The 21,613-nt window shown below is 40.1% G+C and overlaps 1 protein-coding gene across 2 annotated transcripts in view; it reads right to left on the bottom strand.

Moving 5' to 3' along the window:
• mdn1 (midasin AAA ATPase 1) overlaps positions 1–21,613 on the bottom strand; it is a 138,591-nt gene that overhangs the window by 102,559 nt on the left and 14,419 nt on the right. For both annotated transcript variants that reach the window (XM_077711400.1, XM_077711401.1), the window contains exons 10-23: positions 20,677–20,855; positions 19,566–19,641; positions 19,329–19,424; positions 18,179–18,291; positions 14,813–14,961; positions 9,347–9,407; positions 8,828–9,039; positions 8,658–8,761; positions 6,083–6,227; positions 3,444–3,540; positions 3,267–3,380; positions 625–772; positions 265–372; positions 38–189 (exon numbers count right to left, since the gene is read on the bottom strand). In XM_077711400.1, the coding sequence (XP_077567526.1) occupies positions 38–189; positions 265–372; positions 625–772; positions 3,267–3,380; positions 3,444–3,540; positions 6,083–6,227; positions 8,658–8,761; positions 8,828–9,039; positions 9,347–9,407; positions 14,813–14,961; positions 18,179–18,291; positions 19,329–19,424; positions 19,566–19,641; positions 20,677–20,855 (1,754 nt within the window). The remainder of the gene's footprint in view (positions 1–37; positions 190–264; positions 373–624; positions 773–3,266; positions 3,381–3,443; positions 3,541–6,082; positions 6,228–8,657; positions 8,762–8,827; positions 9,040–9,346; positions 9,408–14,812; positions 14,962–18,178; positions 18,292–19,328; positions 19,425–19,565; positions 19,642–20,676; positions 20,856–21,613) is intronic.

Here is a 21,613-nt window from a genome sequence, read left to right as displayed (position 1 = left end):
AAATAGTGAACCCCTCTTACTGATGTATTGTACGTACCCTGCCGAAACTACTCTGGCAAGATCTCGCAGATTGAGTTTCACAGAGGCAGTGAGAATGTAACTTGGATCCACAGTTGGCTCCAAGTCTCCCTGGGAAACCCAGTAGCCCTCTATAGCCACACATGGTTTACCTGATGGAGCCACAATTGGCTGGAAAATAAATGAACATGTATGAGAGCATGTGATTCAAGTGAAGGCATAAGAAGTCATTTTAGGAGCACTTACTTGATTCAGACAATTGGTGTTTCCTTTCAAGATGTGCTTGCAAACTAGAGTATGGACAATAGGGTGGGAAACCCTGTCTAGCTGAGTTAAAAAGCTAAGGCAGAAACCCTGAAAAAATAAGATAAGTGGACTATCATCACCAAGTACAGATCAGTGTAGTTACACTTAGATTTTAGAGCGAGGTGAGCAAACCAGTACTCGAGGGCCATTGTCTACACATCTCTCTGTCTCTCTGTCTCTGTCTCTGTGTGTGTGTGTGTGTGTGTGTATGTATGCATGTATGTATGTATGTACTTACGTACGTACAAAACCACCCCCCCCCCCCACACACACATATAAACTGTATTATTATGATCTTACCTCATAAAGTGAGCGCTGACGATTTCGGCAAGGGTTTGCAGCTACGTACTTAAGTGCCCTACATAGTGTACGCAGGCTGTAGTGGGGCCTGTGGCCTGTCCCATCCACAAGGTGTGAAGAGGCCTCCTTCTTTACTTCCAAATAAAAACTATACACACATTTCAAACAGCATTAATACCAAGAACATTTGCATAGATTCAGTAAATAAACTTGTATATTTTAATTCATAACAATTGACTAAATATTTTAGTAATGCCGGAAAATATATTTGTGAAATTCATTGTATATGAAGATGTCCAACAACAAATTATTCAGGTGAAAATAGTTAGGTGACTTGCAAGGTAAATTGAATTAAATGTACATTTAAGGTAACATGCGCTAATGTGCCACATCAGGCAGGAGAATAAGAATTGGTCTCATTGGATAGCAAAATAAATTGCTGTAGTCTTGTGTTCTATGCTCATTCCTCATGAATTAGACAATAAACTCGAAAAATTGACAATTTGGAGAATTTGATTTAAGTACCGTATTTTCACTATACGGCGGAGGGTCCGTCCGGCGGAGCGTCCGTCCGGCGGAGCGTCCGTCCGGCGGAGCGTCCGTCCGGCGGAGCGTCCGTCCGGCGGAGCGTCCGTCCGGCGGAGCGTCCGTCCGGCGGAGCGTCCGTCCGGCGGAGCGTCCGTCCGGCGGAGCGTCCGTCCGGCGGAGCGTCCGTCCGGCGGAGCGTCCGTCCGGCGGAGCGTCCGTCCGGCGGAGCGTCCGTCCGGCGGAGCGTCCGTCCGGCGGAGCGTCCGTCCGGCGGAGCGTCCGTCCGGCGGAGCGTCCGTCCGGCGGAGCGTCCGTCCGGCGGAGCGTCCGTCCGGCGGAGCGTCCGTCCGGCGGAGCGTCCGTCCGGCGGAGCAGAGCGTCCGGCGGGGCAGAGCGATAAAAAAAAAAAATAAGTGGAAAACAATGACACTAAAAAACAGTGCCATGAATGAGTAATTGGCCTCTTCCTGATGTCTGTTTGTTTGCTTTTTTATCATAGAGACAGGTTTCAGACCGTCAAATTAATTTTTGTATGACACAGACAACCCACGGAAAGAGAAAATGCAGTTTCTAAAGTATGATTTTATTCACCAAGAAAATATTATGGTGTATAATATAGTGGTTGCAGGGTGATGGTCTGGGGGGCTGCTTTACTCCCTCAGGACCAGGACGACTTGCTGTACTTGGAAGAATAAATTCTGTTGTCTACCAGCAAATTTTGGAGAACTGGAGAGTGTAGCATGACAACGAACCAACGCACACCAGCAAGTCCACTTCTGAATGGCTCCCAAAAAAAAACAGTCCAGATTTAAATTGTATTGAAATGCTATGGTGTGATCTGAAACAGGCTGTTCATGCTAGAGCCCTTTAATTTTGCAAAAATGAAACATTTCTGCACAGAACAGTGGGCCAAAATTACTCCAAAGCATTGTGAAAGACTCCTCACAAATTATCGTAAACCCTTGCTGCCAAAGATGCCACAACCCATTATTAGGTTAAGAGGGCAGTAAATTTTTCAGAGCGCCAGACAAGTTTGTAATTTTTTTCTGCCTTGGTAAATAAAATCATCATTTAGAAACTGCATTTTCTATTTTCTTGGGTTGTCTGTGTCATACTAAAATGGGTTTGACGTTCTGAATCCTTTGTGTGTGATAAATATGCAAAAAAAATACAGAAAACAGTAGGGGCAAACACTTTCAATGGCACTATTTGTTGGCACATAATCAAAATGCAACACTAAACACATGCATTTTTAATGTTTAGATGATAAATTATTTTCAATCACTGCTTTCTGTTGTGTAGAGTTGAGAGGCAGACATTTAAGATATTTACCTTTCAGTATGAGGTAGGAAATGGAAACAAAACCTAATGCTTACATGTCACACTTACCACTTGCCGCCGATGGTGACTATCTCCAGGTCGAACCTCTCCTAAATTATGATTTTGGAACTTCCTCAAAGGATAATATTTTGACTCGTCACGCAATTAAGTTTATAAATGTTGACTGTTTTCAACAGTCATATATCCCCTGCCAATAAAATCTCCCCTTTTGAGATTTCATCGATTTAAATTATGAAGAGGCAAACCACTACATCGTTTAATTGCACATTTTCAATAATAGATGTTTGAGTCTGTATGTTACAGATTTTAATATTGAAAGGATGGAATCTTCTAATTAGCCTGGAAAAAAATAGTGAGAGCTGGATTCTACTATGTGGAATAGCAGACCAGACATTCCTCAGGTTTTAAAGACTATAAGTTCAAATAACTTCTGCCCCAAAAAATAAGTGTTAGGTCAGAACAGAGTTGAGATGAAAGAGCTGTCCTTAAAGGTCATCCTCCTTGCAATTAAAATCTAAGAGTCTTTTCTCTTGATTTTGGCTTGTTTTTGGGAATGTCAAATGGAGAAACCTGACAATAGTGAAATGATCATTTTCACAATTTTGCCTACAGTTTAAACCTGAGCTAAAACTAATAAAGAATCCAGCTTCATGGCTATTCTAAGATTGCCATGGTAATTTTTAGGATAATTAATATCACATCTTCCCACTATTTAGCAGCCCTATAGTGCACATATGACACTTTGGTTGTAGCCGTGATAAAGCTTTGTTAACCTTATGATTCCATCGATGTAACTTCTTTGAGGGTTCAGGTTTATAAGGTAGTCTGAGACTAAGATCCGGAGATCTCTTTCTTCATCAAGATCCGTGACAAACAGCTCGGTAAACCTGCAGTGATCAAATATTAAAGGTCAAGTCTGGTCACGTTTTGACACGTCTGCATCTTGTTACCTGTTTCTGAGGCTAAGGGGCATGTTTCTTTTACCCACATCAGTAGCTGGGTTCATGCAAGCAAACAACCTGAAGTCTGGGTGTCGAACAAGGGCATCTGGAGCAAAACAGAGGAACACAGACATAAAATGCCACATTTTGTATGTAGTAAAACTGTAAATTCCAAATTTACCGAAATTACTCGCAAATAAAGTTTAGGAAAGACAGAGAGAGAATTTAGGTTGCTGAGATACTGTATGAATCAAAAGCACGTTAGGGTCAATATCCTAAGGAATTAATATGCCTGTCTTTCAAAAGAAAGTCTATTTTGATGAGAACCTGATGTTTTCTGATTACAGAAATTAACATTTTCTTCTCAGAAGTTTAAGATGTTGTGGCAGCCATATTGCTTCTAATGTCAAAATATCTCAATTATTACGATGGTTCACATTACTCCAATAGTTGTCACAACTAGAAATAAAACAAAAACAAAAAAATTGGAATTTTGTTCTATTTCAAAATCAAGGCTACTCGCGTCTGAAGACGGCAACACCCCGACCTAACTTAGATGGCTGCTCCTCGACCTCCCTAAGATGGCTGCCCCTCGACCTTACTAAGATGTCCGTGCCCCGAGCGAGCAGTGACGTTTTATGTAAGATTCGTTTTTTTTATGAATCTCATTCATAGATGTCAAAATAAATGTTAAGCGTTTTATCTGTTCATCTTTTCTCCATTTTGAAATAAATGACCGTATTGGCATCCGCCTGTTTTATTTCATGACGTCATCGTATCACGGCACCGTAAAATTTGATTTTTTTTTGCTAGTCGAGTTTTTATACGCATACAAGCCGTACCCTCAATTCAGTCATTTTTTTCCGGCAAACAGCTTATATGTGAATAAATACGGTATTTGACTCAGTCGTGTTAGTGGAGGGAGACATGAAAAACAAACAGGATAGGGGCTCTTGAGGACTGGACTTGCCCACCCCTGGTGTATTGACTACACTAATCCCTCACTTTTGGCGATCCCCGACCACCCTTTGAGTCGTCGTGTCAAAAAAAACGTGCTTTTTGTATTAAATGTTAGACTTTAGTCATGGGGATGAAGCCGTCTGAAAAAAGTAGCGTGCGAGAACTTCGCAAATAAATGTGCGCAAAAAAACACGCCTGCACGCACATTGCTCGCATTTCTCCATGCATTCAAGGTCAAATGGTGTGTGCGCTGTGCACAGTTACAACTAATAGCGAACGTTATTCCATAATCCACATTAACTCAACATGTCCAAGAAGAATCGCTTGTATCGTATCATCCTTCGGAAGGTTCCCCATAGTTATAATTTTTTTTCCATATAAACCTACAACCGTGAACCCAAAAAACTGAATTCTATTTGTGATTTTGGATGGGAACTTTGGGGTAATAGTCCCAGGAGTCATCAAAATTTAAATTTTGGGGTTTAAATCTATCTTTCCCATTAAAAATAATAATTTTCTCACGCAAAGAGCCAATATCATGTTCGCCTTATTATTGAAATATATTCTAATTCCTTTTTCAGCATGCCGAGAAATTTTGCGTCCAGGAGCAAGTTCTAGATCAGGGGTAGGAAACTTTGGCTCGGGAGCCATTTGTGGCTCTTTTGATGGGTGTAAATGTCTCTCCGCGAACCTGTGTGGTAAAATATGTTAACCGCTGATGGGAGACCTCAGTCCCGGACGCACCAATGGGAGCGTCACGCCGGTACTGTGGCGCCGGAACTATCTCTCGCACCTTTGTAAAATCATAATTTTTCTTCATTAGACTCTTTTGCATGCATACTCTCATTGATACTCATTGAATAGCAACGGTGTAATAATGTTCTCAAAAAAAATCTGACATTTCTTTCTTTCAAAGTGGTGAAATGAATAAATGCTCACGTTTTCATGTATTTTTACTTTTATTTTCTGAGTATGGCTGTCAAGGAATAATGTTTGAACATATGAATTGTTTATGGCTCTCTTCGTCAAAAAATGTTTCAGACCCCTGTTCTAGACAGTGCGCCCCTTCAATGTCAAAACCCAATTATATAGGAGCCCAAATGTGATAAATTTCCTTGAAACATAGCGAGTTAGAGTTACACAGATTTTCTTTTCTAAATGTGATAAATAATACTGGATTTATAAATATATTGCAATCATTTTCAATTATTGATTTCTGCGGCGAAAATGTAAATGTTTATTTTCTTCGGCCTAAGTTAAAATGTATTTATTTTGCGAGACAAATACTTTTCTGACACTCAAATAAATATTTTCCAGGCCCAGGTTCAGCCATCGTTGCTCGTGATCAAAAGTTGCACTAGCACTCACGGCCACCCCTGCTCCTTCTTAATCCACCTCTGAGCAGTAATGGGAAGTACATGATCTTAATTAATTTATTTTTTTTATGTATAATAGAATCTCTTTCGCTCTCACCAGTTAGTAACATGGCGCCTTTAGTCTAAAAAATGCTTTCAAAAGGCAAATTCTCAAACGCAAAGCTAAAGTGCAAATAAGCAAGAAACAAACTCCCAAATGGCACAAGACAAATCTCAATTACCCACAACAGGATTGGAAATAGCTACAAAGCAAATGCAAAAGGGACAGCACAAATGCAATTGGACAACCTTTAAGTACACTAAATTCTTTACCAAAATCTCCACGGTCCAGCAGCACCAGGGATCCAACACTGCTTTCTAGCAGTCCACTCAAAGACTCGAGGGTCTCTGCTGGTGCAAGATTGATCTCATCCAGCAAGATCCAGTAGCCCTTCTTTACTGCCTTGGCTAAAGTACCCTAGAATAAAAATGAAGTGTGAAACAGATGCCCCACCCTCAAAAAGAAAAAGATTTCATTGTCTCTATAAATTGGGTCGACATATTGGTCAGTATTTACTTTATATTACTGTTCAGTTAATACAGTCATTTCTTATTCCACCTAGGAATCGATAAAATACAGCACAACAAAACATAGGTTCTGTAGCCACGTGCAGCTCCAAAGCTTTTCAAAAATGCTTGAAAATGGGGGCAAGAAATACCGGATGTTATGCACGTTCCATTTTTGTGGTTTTGATGTATGAAAATTAAATATCAGATTTCTTTATCGTGTTTCTTTAATTTCAGAAAAAAATCAACAATTACCGTATTTTCACGAGTATTCAGTGCATCGGATTTTTAGCCGCAGTGTCAATAACGAGTGCTATTTCTGTATTTTACACACAGAGGATGCACCGTTCTTTTAGACGCAGCCAGGCATGGCATATATAGTATTTATGGATGATTATCGAACTGTAATAGCGCTGTCAACGGAAGCAGCCCCAGACGCTACTTCCAGTGCACAGTGACTGCTGGGATAAAAAGTACTTTTGTCAATACACCAGGTTGACGACTATGATAACTTTGCACTAATAGTATCAATATACTACAACGGCGAACACACTAATTCGGTGCTACATGAACCAAATGCCAATACACCCGCACGGCAACAGAAGCAAGACTATGCTCGGTTGTAATTTATTCAGCCATTTTACAATGTACCCTTTGCTTTGTCATCATCACCCACAAAACCGTTAAAAGCCTCATTTTCTGTGTCTGAATTGAACAATTGTCCATCGAAAACACTGCGTTTAATACGTTTGTCCAGGCGGCCACAATCCATTCGCAAATAGTAGCTAGCTAGTAGCTAGCGTAGCTATTCCAAGGCTGTCTTCCATGCTTCGCAACTGTGTTGATGTCGATCGCCAGGCCACAATACATTCGCAAATAGTAGCTAGCTAGTGTTGATGCCGATCGCCAGGCCATAATCCATTGGGTGTATTGACAAAAAAAACTATATATCCCAGCAGTCAATGCGCAGTACTTTATGTACAGGAAAATAGTAGTCGGGGGCTACTTGCCGTAGTTGTACTATTGACTGATTTATTTTATTTGATCGTGATAACAATTTTAGTATTGGTCGATAGATAAAGTGGACTGGACAAGGGACCCTGTCTCTTTTGGAGAAAATGTAAGACTTTTACGTGCGCCTTATGGTCTTGAAAATAAGTTATTCATATAAAAATGAAGTTAAACATGAGGTGGAATAGTACAACAGAGCAGGCACGTGCACAAGGCAATGCATGTAAAATAAACATTAAATCATAAAGATAGATCCAAGATGGCGTCGCGCACGGGTGCAGCGGCTCTTTGCTCTCCAGCATTTGTTTTTTTTCATTCTTAGCATTATTGACAAACATCTGCAAGACAAACATTTGCTATAGCCGCCAGGATTTAATTACTCTCGGAATGAGATGCGATATATCCATCACAACTGATTGATTACAAACGAACCTACAGTACACGAGGACATCGAGACCACCGGGATCTCCGTGGATAGTCAGCGTACGACGGAGGCGGTGAAGGGAAAGAAAGCAAAAGCGAGGATGCCGGGCGAACCTTGCTGAAAAGCTAAGGAATCAACCGCACAGAGCACCGCTTCCAAGTATCTTCTTGACCAATGCCAGATCCATCACCCACAAAATGGACGATTCGGAACTTCAGCTTGCTACCAACAGCTTTGTAAGAAACTGCAACATTATTCTCATCACGAAAACGTGGCTACACCCAGACACCGCGGTATCATTAGCTAGCCGCACGCTACATTGGCAGGACCGAACAACTCCGGAAAGAGCAGGAAGGGGCCTTCGCGTGTACATATACGACTGGTGCTGCAATAGTAGAATAATTAACACTCAATGTTCCCCTGCTTTAGAGCTCTTGGCAGATCGGTGGGGGGCCCTCTATCTACCTAGGGAGCTAACGATTGTCACTTTAATAAATGTTTACATCCCACCGGATGCTAATGTTAGCACGGCACTTAGCCTCCTGCTAGCGACTGTAAACAAATAGCAACTTGACCACCCTGATAAAGTCTTTATTGTCGCCCGTGACTTCAACAAAGCATGTTTAAAGACCATAGTCGGACGAATTGGTGGGCGACGGACGTTTGGGTGCCAGACAATTCGCCGAACGGACGTTTGGGCGGCCGAATACGGGGAGATTTATGAGAGAAGAGTGGGTGGGTGTTTTATAACCGGGCCTCTTCGGTTCTGGAAGGGGTATTTTACACGGGAAGTGTAATTTGCTGATTTGTATTGAAATTATTTTTAAAACTATCATCCTCACCTAAATTAGAAATGACACTAAAATAGATGTGTGGAACAACACAAATTGAACATTACTTTATTACCTCAATAAAAGCAAATATCATGGCTTTTTCACAGGTTTGTATTTGCTGTTGTGTCTGACTGAGTTTTTCAGCCAAAATGGTCCACATCTCCTGCAGCATTGGAGCTATAGAGAGAAAAAAGATTGAGTTGGACAGGAGAATAAAAATTCAAATTGACTATCACAACTCACCATTTGACTTCCCTTGCAACACTTTTGTCAGATCAAATGTGCAGACATGCTCCATAAGTTTAAGTAGGTCAGGCCAACGCTTCTCCCTATAGCATGTTTGTAGATGACCTAAAAATGTTTGGTTTTGCTCTCTGGAGTATGTCTGAGAGAACACTTCCTCAAAGGTTTCCCACAAGGGGAGTAAGATCTGCCTGTGATCTACCGGCTTGTACCTGGTTTAGAAGACACAAATATGTTGCATTACCTGCTGTGAATTAAGACAAGTTGTATTAGAGTATATAGGGAACATTTAGATAATACAGTAACCAAACTGTTTCACAAATCGCCATGATGGGTACAGAATTTCCTTCCAACTGAAGAAGACCTTTTCACAAAAGTCTTAAATGCCTACAGTGCCTTGCGAAAGTATTCATCCCCCTTGAGGTTGTCAAACTTTGGCTACATTTTAGGCTTCATACATACACAGATATAAAAAAAATGTCTTCGTCAGACATACTTGCTTCTGTTGTGTAAACTTACCCGCCCAGGAGGTCAGCCGGATCACTCTGTTGATTCATGTTCACAACAACTAACCTATGTCCTAGAATATAAAACACAAAAAATAGTGTAAAAAATAAATTGAATAAAAAAAAAAAGAAATAAAAAATCATAATAGCCATGGATTTTCACTCATCTAAGAATAACAGAAATGTTAATTTTTGCAATTTCAGTTTCATGGGCCAACACTTGACTTTGCGTTGCCAGAAGGGAATACCTACCGTATTTTCAAACCGCCTGAAAGGGCAGTCTCGGTTTCTGGTGTATTTTCTTTTTTGTCAAAAGAAAAGGCACTTCGTTTCGAAGCTAGCACTGCTATGGTGTTGCTAGCATGACACACATTAGCATGCATGCTAGCATGTTATAAAAAAGGCAACTGGAGCAAAACTGAACTTTGATTTTGCTTTATTGACAGTGTAATCGCAAAAATATAAGTCAAAATATGCAAAAATCTATCTAAAAATCTGTCAAAAACTTTGTATCCGACGTTAAGAGTTCAGCCAGGTGGGCAAGTTCGCCAACAATGCTGGACTCCATCTCAGTGTCAGGGTCAGAGTTGTTGCCGTGGGATTTTTTTTTATAATTTTTCCAGCTATGACGAAAGCAGAGTTGCCAAACACTGAAAATTAAATTTCAGAATGGGTAAAGAGAAATTTCAGATGTTGGGAGATTTTTTTCCTCGTGAGCACAAGTTCTAATTTTAAAGTTGTTTTTTGGATAATGTTATCACATATTTAAAAAAAGAGCTGCAAACAATACATTAATGAATATTGAAAACTTTATTACACAAAATATGAGTAAATGCCAGCGTGTTAAAATATTTGTGGCAATCGACATTTTCAATAATAAAAATGAATGAGGAAAGACTTACAAATTTCATACCAAATGCTATCTAATCCATTTTCTTAGTTGTATTAAATTTTTCAGTTGCACGCTTGGCCTCTTTTGACTCTTCCCTTGAATATTTCAGTTCATAGCAAGCTGCTATGCGCCCAGTTGCATTGCATGTACATCTTTACCAACCTAATGGTCTAAGTGTGGTCCCATTTCCCTTCCTCACTGACAGACCACAATATGTGAGACTGCAGGACTGTACGTCTGATGTGGTAGCTTGCATCACGGGGGCCCCACAAGGCACGGTGCTTCGCCCACTCCTCTTCTCCCTCTACACATCAGACTCCAAATATAATACAGACACCTGCCACCTCCAGAAGTTCTCTTATGACACCGCTATTGTTGGACGAGTGACGGACGGGAACGACCTGGAGTACGGGGAAGTCATCACAGCCTTTGTTGACTGGTGTAGGCAAAGCCACCTCTACATCAACACCAGTAAGACAAAGGAAATGGTCATCGACTTTTGCAGGACTCCTCAACAGACCACTCAGGTGAACATCCAGGGTTGAAATCGTGGAAAATTTGAAGTACCTGGGTGTTCACCTCAACAACAAACTAGACTGGACCACAAAAATAGATGCCCTGTACAAAAGGGGCCGGAGCCTCCTCTACCTATTGAGGAGTCTGCGGTCCTTTGGAGTGTGCAGGGCACTGCTGAGGACTTTCTATGAAATTGTAGTGGCATCTGCAGTGTTTTATGCAGTGGTCCTTTGGACTCTGTGGAGGAAGTGGGAGAGCGGAGGATGCTGACCAGTATGATGTCCATCATGGACAGCACCTCCCCCAAAATTTCCCGAATGCGGGATGAATAAAGTTATCCAATCCAATCGACATCCTGAAGTCTGTCCTGATCTTCCTCACGGTACTGAAAACACACTAACATTTGGTATTGCTGTGGGGAATCAAAAGTATGCCAGTATAGCATATTTTGAGTTTCCAGAGCTATTTTTTACTTCTCCTACTAGTCCCCACTGCACACCTGCTCTCTCCTCTCCGGTACTGTATGGTTTATTTTAGCTCAACTAGCAGGCAGCTGAATTTTTCTTCCAAGGAATTAACCTCACAGTAAGGCTTCAGACATGGGAATCTGTTGACGAAGTAACTTACACTTGTGAAGGAACTTTTTTTGATGATGCTAAGATCAACTACATCAACATGTTTGAGCAATTCGTCCTTCTTTGGATTTTTTTCTTTTACATATTTAACTCGGTTTTATAAAACCTCACACTTGTGCAAAAAGCAGTCACTGTTTTTCAGGCATTTCTTGCTTTTTCATGTACTGACAAATGTTCTCACCAATACAAAGTACTTCATCATTTTTATGGAATACTAATCTCATAATCCACTTTCACTTCCAACAGGCGTTTGTCATGCAAAGCAACTGTTTTCATTAACTTCACCATCAGTTCCAGGTATAAGTCTTTCATCAGTCTTCTGAGCTTGTGCATTAAGGGTGCTCCCAAATGTAATGTCATGTTTAAGGTTGTGAATAATTCCAGTATATAGTTCAGGAAAAGCATGTAGCAGAGAGCATTCTGGCTACAGGGAAACCTGTATGCTCTGGCGGGTCTGCTGTTGTGATGTGGGGATTTCTTCTCCTCAAAAAATGACTTTAACGACTCAATACAATTATATATAGAACTTCAGGACCTTCAAGTTTACGTCCCGACACTCTGCTTCAATCTTTAACTCCGTCTGACGTTTTGCACTATTCTTAAAGTGGTAATAAATATACACAAGCACATCGTCGAAAACAACTGGTAGGACATTTGTTGCATTTTTGGCAGCTATGTGCAACAAAAGGCAAATACAGCCCACAAAGAAGATGCTGTCGTACTCTTAAGTGATATGGCCAAAGACCCCAGATTAACCCACCTGACATTACTGGAGCATTATTACTGCCTGGTGCAACAGAATTTTCTGCATTTAGAGTTAAAAATGTTACGGCCATTTGCAAACACTTCAGTAACCACTGGAACAGATCAAAGTGATGTTGAGATTTTCTGGTTTCCACTGAAATGTCGCAACACTGTGGGGAAAAAAAACGTGTCCGAGTTTTCGTTACTGCCGTCCGTACTGAGTGTGAACAATCCTCTTGCATTAGCAGCAATACGACTTGAAATATTCTCTGCCTATTGCAATATTATGGCTTTGGTATTTGTGCGGACGGATGCAGTCTTTCACAATTTTTGAATCCGGAAAGATGGCTTTGAATAGTGGACCACAATGATCAGTAGCACTCAGCGGCACGTTATTCTCTACAAAAAAAATTGGCCATTTACGTCTCTGCTACACTTAGTTGTGTTTCGCCAAAAACAGATGTATAATGCTGTATTCCATCTATAACTTTTGCAGGCTAGTTTTTTTTTTTTTTTTTCGATGGCAAAATATCAGTATCACAGTTCTCATCTTTGCTTGGAAGCCATGGCTACAGTTTGTCTATGCTGCTTTAAAATTTATTGAAATTACATACAGGTGACCGAAACGGATGTCACATTCGTTTAGGTCACGTGGATGTAGTTTCGATTTGTTCCATCCTCAATCGGCAAATTTCAATTGAAAGTTAAAGTTTAAAAACTGATCGCGTCAGACGTTGTTTGATATTTTTTTGTAGTTTTCATAGCTAAATGCGGATTTCGTAATTTGCTAGAAATTGGCGTAGTAAACTACAGACGATAGGATCATTAACTTCCTCACTGACAGACCACAATATGTGAGACTTCAAGACTGTACGTCCGATGTGGTAGCTTGCAGCACGTGGGCCCCACAAGGCACAGTAATCTCCCCACTCCTCTTTTCCCTCCAAGCATCAGACTTCAAACATAATATAGACACCTGCCACCTCCAGAGGTTCTCTGACGACACCGCTCGAGATACGACGAAAATTTCGATCAAATATACGAGAAAAAAAATTGAGATGCGAGAAAGCCAGGTGGCCATGACATGGGAGGCTGTTTAACATTGTAACACACTGTCTTTTTTGCCGCATCTCTTTCGTCTGTAACAGATATCTACTAGCAATGAACAATTTATTCAGACGAGTTTCTCCTACGCATGGACCAGATAAGGCACAATGCACATGCACGGGCAAAATGAGGGCTTTCTGGGTAATGAAGTATACTCGTGCACACAACACTGATCGCCAATGGCACCCTTTGTCAGAATAAAATTTCATTACCCACAATCAATACGTGAGTAAGCTGTTATTCTTTCCTTAGCCTGTTAGCTCCCGCGATCGCTCATTCAAGACTACCTCTAGTTGGCAAGTGGTCGTGCATTACCCTATTGTGAGGACATTTGTGTGCATCATTTTTTGGAATAGTTTGAAGGCAACAACAGCAAACAGGCCATCGATAGTGAACGTGAGGGTGGTGGCATGGCAAACAGCTAACCCGGCCAGAACGAACGTAAAAACAATTAAAACAAAATTAGAATTCAGTTTTTTGTTAAGTTACATTAAACAAATGTTTGAGTGTGACTATATATTAATCCAAGTTAAATGTGTTTGTTCCGTTTCAAGTGCGTTATCGTGGAAAGATTGGTTTCCAATTGCTCCAGTGAAAAAATAAAATGAAGCCAATAGAACGATATAATCTGAAAAAGCAAAGAAGCAATACTGAAGTCACCAAACTACCTCCACGCCTCGGCTGCTCCTCTCACTAAACGACAATTCTTATTTGTGTTTGTTTTGAAGTGAAAGGTATGTTTTTCCCCACACTGTGTTCTCAGTATGTTGGGTTTATTCTGTATTACTATTGTACATATATGTGTAGTAATTCATTTCTTTTTAAATCATTAAAAGTCTTTCTATTGTTCGGCTCGAGGTCATAAACTGCCGCCTAGTCCACTCTCACATGGACTTATCCAAGGATTGTTTATGCTACATCGCACCCAGTATCGGGCTGTGAGGGTTGTTGATCGGGACGCAGCAAGGACTCGGCATATCTGCCATTTCCAGCAACGGAGCCAATAACAAAGATCTTGTTTCTGCCACTTCCATAACACTCGTGACACACTTCGGGCTTCTTTATGTAATTGTTATATGATTGTTAGGTAGAATGAAGGTGTGATTGTTTTTATCCAAATGCCTTAAAGCCGTACGCAAAATACTGTTCGAGAGGATAATTTTGAAGCTCTCCTCCCTTAAGGTTCTTATCTGTGATTCAATCTATTTAATTAAATGTCAATAATTGAATAAGATGTCTGCCTGCAGTAATTGATAATTACAAAGAAGGGTATTTATTAATGAACCTATCACAGTACTAAACTTGTTTTTTTTTCTTGTTTTTTTAAAAGTTCAGGTGTTTCTATGTGGCGTATTGTATCTTATGCAAAACCTGTGGACACTCAACTTGCTCATGCGACTAATTTGTTGCAAAAAGTCAACAAAAAACACAATTCTCTTTGGAAAACAGAGACGCTTGGAAACCAAGTGTCAACAAAGGAGTTTTAAAAGCAGAGCTAGAGGATGTTAATATTTCAAAACCATTCTTTGTTAGTGGCATGTCCGAATAGTTGTTTAAAAGCAAGGCTTTTTTCATAGTTCATCACCTGTGATTTTAGCCAAATGTTGTACAGTTGTGGTCTTTCCAGTCCCAGTCTCTCCCACTAACAAAACAGGCTCCTGTTTACCAATACACACAGCCAGTCGCTCCAGAAGAACAGCAGCCGGTCGAGTAGCAGCAAAGGTCAGGCGATCACTGCTCATGATGAAAAAAATCAACAAACAAAAGACTCATCAAATGTAGTTAGATTAGAAATAAATTAAAATATTTTCCATAAGTGGTTTTAGCATTTAAAAAGAACAAGAAGAAAATTAAACCTAAACCAAGTCAGATGCAGAAATTACAGTTTCAGAGTAAGTTTATAGTAAGTTCAGAGAAATTTCAGATTTTTATTAACCTTCTTAGATTTCAACTTTACCGGGAAAAAACACACCTTTCACAATGAGAATATTTGAAAAATCCATCCACAACTGAATGAGAATGCTGCTTGAAAACTTAATCTGTATATCACTAATTTGAAATAAGCATATCATCACATTTGGACTTACTTGAATGCTTCATACTACAGTAATACCGAGTCGACCTTAATGGATTCCGGGAAAGAGCTCATGTCGATTTACGCGCATTTCAAATCAACTTTTCCAATAGAAATGAACTAAATACAAATTCATTCGTTCCCAACCTCTAAATCAGTGGTCTCAAACCGGTCCTCAAAGGGTGGGTGCAGGTTTTCATTCCAACTCAACAAGGATACCTTTTGCAAGTGGAATCAGTTACTTAGAGTCAGGTGCTACTTATTTTAAAGACACCTGATTGGTTAAAATGTCGGCACTGGATCGGTTGGAACAAAAACCAGGACCCAATGCAGCCTTTCGTGGAACCGGTTTGAGACCACTGCTCTAAAAAAACCATCAAAAACAGGATACTACAACGGATAAACATTTTTATTGGTTTTAATTCACAATCTACTAACAGAGTAATAAAAAAAAACATCTAGTGCAGGGGTGGGCAAACTACTCCATATAGGGCCACAGTGGGTGCAAGTTCTCATTCCAGCTCATAGCGAGAGCACCTTTTCTCCAATCTGGTGTCCTACAAGTGCAATCAGTGGATTACAGTCAAGTGCTCCTTCTTTTATGCAGAAATCTCATTTATTAAAAACCAGAGCTTCCCAGCCACTGTGCCGAGGCACACTGCTGTGCCGTGAGCAATGGTCAGCTGTGCCACGGGAAATTGCAAAAAGTCATACAATGTGATATCCAGAGAGAAAAACTAATATGAATATAACAAGATTAAAATTGAACTATTACAAGGTTAAAATCAAAATATGATGCAAAATAAATTATAGATCATACTATTACAAAATTAAAAGTGTTATTCTTTTTGTTGCTTATTTTTCTCCAACATGAACAAGAAGTTGATTGGTTTCGAGGTCATTAACTTTTGGCGACAAGTCTGTGTGGGCACAGCATTTTTTGCGTAATATTAGTAGATAAGTAATATTTTGAGAAAAATCAAAATTATGCGATTAAATACATTACTTATTTTTGCATCATTCAGACCGGAAGTTGTTCAGGGCACGCAGACATCAACTGTTTGGTGATACGAGATCAGTGTAAAAAAATTTGATTTTGGAATAAATTTGGAGGTTTATGTGATTTTGTTCTGATTTGATGAGAATTGTTAATACAGGCGACATAGTTTTAAATTAAAAGATTTTCAGATATTGTGCCTTAAGATTTTTTCAATGCAACGTGTGCCGCAGCTAAAAAAAAAGGTTGGGAAACATTGGGGTAAACTATATGCTGGTTCGGTTGGAAGAAAAAAATCATACACCCACAGCACTCTGACGATCGAAACACAACAAAACATAAATTTAACTTAAATGAACCTAGTTTACGATATACACTAAAAAATAAGTTTTAATATTATCTGACACTAAAATTTATTGAAATTGTTTTAATTTCTTTTTACTTCTCGTCCTTGGGCTTGGTGTTTTACCTCACTTCCACCTTTTTTAAAGTTTAAAAAAAAACAACCTAGCAACGGTTGTTTGCTTTTGTCTCCCCTTCAAAATATTACAAAAATGACAGATATCCTCACAAAAGGATGACGCACGACTACTTTCTCCTCTCGTATTGGCGAGTTAGCTCCGTCACGCATACACGTTTTTCGATTATTTTGTGCCTAATATCAATTGTCATCGCATTCCTTTTCTCTGCACAACCCTTTGTTGGACCTAGTTACTTTGGACCCGTTGTTTTTTCCTTAAATCTGTAATGAAAAACGCAAAAAAAAAGAACGCGGAAGAAATGCTGCCCAGTGCTCATATATATCGTAGATATCAGCCACCTGGCTGTCTCTTTTGTTCGTATCTTAAAATTTGTCTCGTATAACGATGCAATTGTCTGTTTGGAATTTTACTCGTATCTCAAATTCCCCACATTCAGGGGTACTCGTACGTCAAAGTATTGCTGTATTTATAATTTATATTTACCTGTAGATGAAACATTGTGTAGTGATGTACACAAATCAAAGGGAAAGCTCAGATTCTCATTAACCTAGTTCTCGTTTTTGTTTTTTTCTTCTTGGTGAGGACACCAACTAACAGCTACCATGAACATTTTTGGACTGATTAGAATGAAATATTATTTTATTGGGGATCAAAGGGCAAGACCCAAATGATTATTTGCAAACCTTGCATCTTTTATTGGCCGTTATCAATGAAAACATGAAAGATCCACTGTTTACCGTCATTGTTTTGGCAGAAACAGAGCGTGCTAGAACAGAGATGGGCAAACTATTCCACAAAGGGCCACAGTGGGTGCAAGTTTTCTTTCCAACCCATAAAGAGTGCACCTTTTCACCAATCAAGTCTGGTTTTACGAGGACCGGATTGCCCACCCCTGTTCTAAAACGTTTTTTTTCGCAGGTCAACCTGACTAGTGAGAGTGCACAGGCCTACGCATACTTGATTAATTAGCTCTCATTCCACAATAATTCTTGCTTCCATTCAAAGTCTGGTTTTATTTTATTCTTTGCCTTAGGGGTGATTAAATTATTTCAGCCTTGCTTCTTGTAGGTGGTTCAAGTTAGCCAATAGATAGCAAGTCTTCTCTTAAGATGTGCTAGTGATGTCTTTGAGCTGATGAGACAAAGCAAGTCAATATGCGCTGGTTTATTTTATTTTTTACTTTTTTTGGTTAGTGAACGCAAACTGATCAAAGTCAACAAAACTTATTTTAATGGCTGATGGTAAACTTTCAACTTGATCTGGCAAAAAAAATCCGGGACACATTACATAAGCAACTGATTACAGATTTCTCATTAGTGGTGAATGTAAAATAATCCATGCAGTGTGTATGGAAAGCAGTTCAGGAAGAAGGTATGTCGTGTATAAAGCCTCACTTACGTATTCAGCTGTGCTGTTTGAGTTGCTTTTCGGAATAAATGCGTTCTACCCACTACAGCCTCTTGCTCAGTGAAAGAGATGGTGGGCTGATACATTTGGCAGAAGTACTGGACCTACAAACAATACAAAATAGTAATTTTATGAAAAGATAAACTATATAATAAATACTTATACAGAATGTGTGTATGTGTGTGTGTATGTGTGTGTGTATGTGTGTGTGTATGTATGTACGTGTCTGTGTGTAGGTGTCTGTGTTGGTGTGATGTGTGCGTTATGTGTGCGTGACGTATGTGTGCGTGACGTATGTGCGCGTGACGTATGTGCGCGTGACGTATGTGCGCGTGACGTATGTGCGCGTGACGTGTGCATATATATGTATATGTATATGTATGGGTAGGGGTAGAGATAGAAATAGAGAGAGAGAGAGAGAGAGAGAGAGAGAGAGAGAGAGAGAGAGAGAGACAGAGAGAGAGAGAGAGAGAGAGACAGAGAGAGAGAGATAGAGAGACAGATATATATATATATATATATATATATATATATATATATATATATATATATATATATATATATATATATATACTCATATATCAAGGTATTACTGTAACTCCAGTAACCATCAGTGTTCTGCATTTACTTTAAAGATATCTGATACGTCAAAGTATTACTGCAGTTCAGAAACATATTTAATGTGTAAGTCGATCGGGCCGTTGCTTCCATTCATTTTCTTGATCATCACTTAGGGACGCTTGAAAAGTGGCTCTAATAACACGTTTTCACCAAAACTAATTCATCCATTTCATCTCGCCCTCTTGCTTGAGAAGAAAGAAGTTTTGTGATGATAAATAAAGACCATTGTGATTGTCAATTTTGTCATTTGCTTTCGTGTTACATTCCACGCATCTTTCTTAAGCGGTCTAGTACGTCGTCCGTGCCGTTTGCCGTTGTACGCAGCCCTCTTCCAATTTTAATACTCAACTCAGTCTTACTCCAACTACGAAGCGGAACAAAGGAGTTTGCGTTGTGGAATGTCTCCAATGTTTGTTATGATGGTAAATGTTTAAGTAAAACCAAACACACATACTTCACTTGCCCTGTCTACAAAGCCCCAACTTTGAAACTAAGAAGACCGGGAATCAGATTAAATTACCTTTTCTTTGGAGATATTGAGCTTGCTTCCAATTTTCTCAGCCATTCGTAGTTGGCTTTCAGGGTCAGACATCATTGCTGTAAAGCAGTCAAGAGCCTTACAGAAAAAGATGGAAAAACAATTCTTTGAATAATGTGAATCAGAAATGAATTTAACTTTAAAATCTGTGGCCAAACCCAAACAACTATAGGCAGCATGGAGTGGATTCCCTGACCTACAGTGTCAAAAATTATTTACCTCTTGAAACACATGATGTGATGCAGAAGTGCTCTTGAAGTTGATACTGATCCTCTCACAAAATTTCAGCAAATCTCTAAGGAAAAATAAAAAACAAATTGTCATCATATAATCCACAGAATTATGTCATGATAGATTAGGCATATTTGTATAATCACTATACCTAAAATGTTCAGGGAATTTTCAGGAAATAAAAATTTAATACTAACAATTTGATCTCTGTGTGTCAAGTAAATAGAGGTATTGACCGCCTTGATGGGAGCCAGTGCTCAGTGTAATGGTGGAAGAGAGGTGGGGACCAAGTTTAACAGTTATGGACGGGTTGTTTAATTCTTAATCCAGCAGCAGATGGAAGAGGATAGAATATAGTTGGAGAGTTTGTCAGCCAGAATGTCTGGTATTATAGTGGTGAAGGCTGAGCCATAGTCATTGAAAGGCATCCTCACATAGTTCCCATGTTGCTCCAGGTGGCTCAGTGTGTTGTGCAGATCTACAGTGATGGCATCCACAGTGGACCTGTTTGCTTAATAAGCAAACTGGTGAAGGTCAACTGAGTGTATCCCTGATGTGGCTGGCGACCAACTTTTCGAAGCACTTCATGATCACAGGCTTAAGTGCAATCATTCAGGCTGTCAGCGGTTGGCTTTTTAGGGACAGGGATAACATCTGCACTGGCGGCTAGCATAACACAGGTACGCTGGCGGCTAGCATAACACAGGTACGCTGGCGGCTAGCATAACACAGGTACGCTGGCGGCTAGCATAACACAGGTACGCTGGCGGCTAGCATAACACAGGTACGCTGGCGGCTAGCATAACACAGGTACGCTGGCGGCTAGCATAACACAGGTACGCTGGTGGCTAGCATACCACAGGAACGCTGGCGGCTAGCATAACACAGGTACGCTGGCGGCTAGCATACCACAGGTACGCTGGCGGCTAGCATACCACAGGTACGCTGCCGACTAGCATAACATGTACGCTGGCGACTAGCATAACACAGGTACGCTGGCGGATGAGTGTGAAAATTGTTTATAAAACTATCAGCGTTAAAATGTCATTGTGGAAGAAGGACATATTCTTTCATATAATTACTGTGGACTGATGCATACCTTAGAGAAAGTTCTCTCCCTTCCAGCAGAGGGGAACTCTCCTTGTAAATATCGAGGTGATTTTCAATAATGCTTTGTGGGCATGATGGCTCCAAATGCCGATCCCCAGTAAGGTGGCAGAATATATCCAGTAGACGATCTGCTACAATTTTAAGTATCGGATACTTACTGATAACAACCTACAAACAGAAAATGGATATGCTCAAATCACAAAAGTCTTGTACAGTTGTACCTTCTTTTAACAAATAGTCATACTTCTACTTACCAATGCCTCTAGGTATGAAATGTTCAGGTTTCCGAAACCTTTTGAGATGTAAATGAGTGGCTCGAGATACGGAAAAAAGATCCAAGTTACAAAACATGAATACATTACCTGTATCCAATAGATAATTTTGAAATTGTCGCAGATGCATTGCTTGTTGCTTGACAATTTAACTCATTCGCTGTCTCACAACTCCCATGTTTTTAAAACCGCAGTTTGTCGTGGTGCTTGAACTTGTGCTTGAAAGAAGCTGTGGCAGAGTCCCTTCTATGGACTCGCTATCGAGCCTTAACCTGAACTACAGCCAGTGGGAAAAATTGTGTCGTGGGGGTAAGCGATTGGGCTCTTGGTCAGTAAGGAGGGCATTGACAAATTGGTCGAGGAGCATCAAAATCAACTGTCAACGGAGCAGCAGTTCAGACAATGCTAGGAAATACATGAGGTATTCAAAAGGGAAGGCAGATGAGGAGGAAGCAACCACAATTCCAAAAGCACAAATAAGAAAAAACTAAAAAGGGGAAGAAATATTATTAAATGTACGAGTTTGTGGCGGCAGGCTGGTGGTGCGAGTAGTTAGCGCAGTGGTCCCCCAAACTATTCCAGAAAGGGCCACAGTGGGAGCGGGTTTTCGTTCCAACCTGTAAGAGGAAACCTTCCTGTCGATCTGGTATCTTA

Source organism: Stigmatopora nigra, unplaced genomic scaffold (genome assembly GCF_051989575.1).
Source record: "Stigmatopora nigra isolate UIUO_SnigA unplaced genomic scaffold, RoL_Snig_1.1 HiC_scaffold_26, whole genome shotgun sequence".
In the NCBI taxonomy this organism is placed as follows: domain Eukaryota; kingdom Metazoa; phylum Chordata; class Actinopteri; order Syngnathiformes; family Syngnathidae; genus Stigmatopora; species Stigmatopora nigra.
The sequence above is the reverse complement of the archived record's forward strand: the minus strand, read 5'-3'. Positions and strand labels throughout refer to the sequence as shown.